General features: G+C 32.6%; 1 protein-coding gene across 1 annotated transcript; it reads right to left on the minus strand.

Moving 5' to 3' along the window:
• Nucleotides 1–919: 919 nt before the first annotated feature.
• Nucleotides 920–1,813, minus strand: LOC106083041 (crustapain-like). The gene is made up of 2 exons (XM_013245858.2): nt 1,720–1,813; nt 920–1,416 (listed from the first exon to the last, which is right to left on the minus strand). The coding sequence occupies exons 1-2, from the start codon at nt 1,756–1,758 to the stop codon at nt 1,186–1,188; spliced, it is 270 nt and encodes an 89-aa protein (XP_013101312.1). The 5' UTR covers nt 1,759–1,813; the 3' UTR covers nt 920–1,185.
• Nucleotides 1,814–2,040: the final 227 nt, after the last annotated feature.

A 2,040-nucleotide genomic window follows, 5' to 3' on the forward strand; every position in this document is an offset into this window, starting at 1 on the left:
AAACAGATCTGGGGACTTGACTTCTTGAGCTTCTAGAGGGCGCAGTTCCTATCCGATTTGACTGAAATTTTGCATGACGTATTTTATTTTTACTTTCAACATCTGTGTCAAATAAGGTTTAAATCGGTATATAACCTGATATAGCTGCCATATAAACCGATCTGGCATTTTGACTTCTTGAGCCTCTAGAGGTCGCAATTTTTATCCGATTTGCCTGAAATGTTGTTCTATATCCCGATACAGCACCCATATAAATCAATCTCTCTATTTTACTTCTTGAGCCCCCAAAGAGCGCAATTCTTATTCGCAATTGGATGACATTTTACACAGGTCTCCAACATATAATTTAATTGTGGTCCAAACCGGACCATATCTTGATATCGCTCTAATAGCAGAGCAAATCTTTTTTTATATCCGTTTTTGCCTAAGAAGAGTTGCGGGGAAAAGAACTCGACAAATGCGATCCATGGTGGAGGGTATATAAGATTCGGCCCGGCCGAACTTAGCACGCTTTTACTTATTTTTTGCTATAACATTGTCATAACTGTTGAAATTATAAAAGCTTTGCAAAATATCCAAATTTTGAACTTTTCCTAAGAATTCAGAATGCTTTAAACTATTTTAGCTTTCATGGCTAAACGTTTTTTAAATATGGCAACACCATTTCTTCTCCCCAAAAGCTTTTGTTCTTAATGAGCTTTTGTAGAACAGCTGATAAGGCCCCAGAGGGCACTGGATCTGTGAGAAAGGAAAATTTTTAATTTGGAATGGCATTTGTATTCACATGTTTGTATGTATGAGTGTGCATTCTTTATCGTATATATGTACATATGCATAGATTAGTGTACACTATATGAGGTGAAGTATGTATGTATGTGTGTTTGTTTGTTACTTTTGATTTCTTTAATGAAATATGACATTTCTATCTTTGAGTAGTTCAGTATTTATTACAAAATTTAAAAATCTTAAAATAAACTAGGAAATTAATTAAAAATTATCATATACATTATCATTTTCAGTCCAATTCTATAGAAATAGGCTATTTTTAAATTTCACCCACTGTACTTAATTAGTAATGGTAGTGTTTCATTGTTGTTGTTGTTGTTTGTTTATATTTTCGTTAATTTATTAGCATGCACTAAATTGAATCACACATTCCACTTCTTAATCTTTAATTGACTTAAACTAATTACTTTTTTCATTATCCCTACTACACTTCTCCACCATGGGCCGAGCCCATCTCATGCGTTTCTCCGCTTCAGTGATGTCTGAGAAACTGTTGAGTTCGTAGGTGAAGGACTCCTCGCCAGCTTCATATCTTTTATTGTGCTCATCAATAAAGGCTTTGTACTTGGCCACAATTTCGCGACGCATAGCATCCTCCGCTTCATCGGCATAGGATTTTTTGAATTCGAGCTGTAATATAAGGGAAATCGATGAATTGTGCTGTGGACATAAGACGGACATATTTGTTTTGACACTTATTTGAAACTTTTTGTATTTTTTTGTCTATTAAATTTTATTTTTTTTAATTTTTTTTATTTGCGATTTTTTTTATTTTCTTCACAAATTTTTTTTTTAATTTTTTATTGTAATTTTTCTTATTTCACACTTAATTACACACTAACATCACTTTCTCGTCATTACACAAATTGTTTTTTTTTTTCGACAAAAATTTTGACATATTTTTGTTAAAATAAACACCACTTGTTGTTGTACCTTATACGCTTCCCATTCCTCGTCTGTTAGTACATCCATTTTTAAGCAGACTGATGAAGAAAAATCAAGAAACTTTTTGTTTCGCTGCACGGTGGGTGTCTGAGCGATACTAACGCTGATGAATGTGCTATTTTGGGGGACACTCTACACGCCGAATGAAGGGCAAGTGAAAACTTTTGTTAATTGAGATGAAATATTGTAAAAAATATTAAAAAAAAAATTTTAACCAGCAAATGTTTGATTTTCTATGGAATTAGTAGTGGAGTGTAATTTTCTACAAAAATAAACAAAAACAAAAAAATTCGATGAAAATTTTTTGGA

This window comes from Stomoxys calcitrans, chromosome 3, assembly GCF_963082655.1.
Source record: "Stomoxys calcitrans chromosome 3, idStoCalc2.1, whole genome shotgun sequence".
NCBI classification, from domain to species: Eukaryota; Metazoa; Arthropoda; class Insecta; order Diptera; family Muscidae; genus Stomoxys; species Stomoxys calcitrans.

Bases quoted from the DNA above. Each gene is read 5' to 3' on its own strand.
- LOC106083041 (XM_013245858.2), bottom strand. From the start codon at position 1,758: ATGGATGTACTAACAGACGAGGAATGGGAAGCGTATAAG. The intron at 1,417-1,719 runs GTACAACAACAA...CTTATATTACAG, and splicing joins AGGAATGGGAAGCGTATAAG to CTCGAATTCAAAAAATCCTA.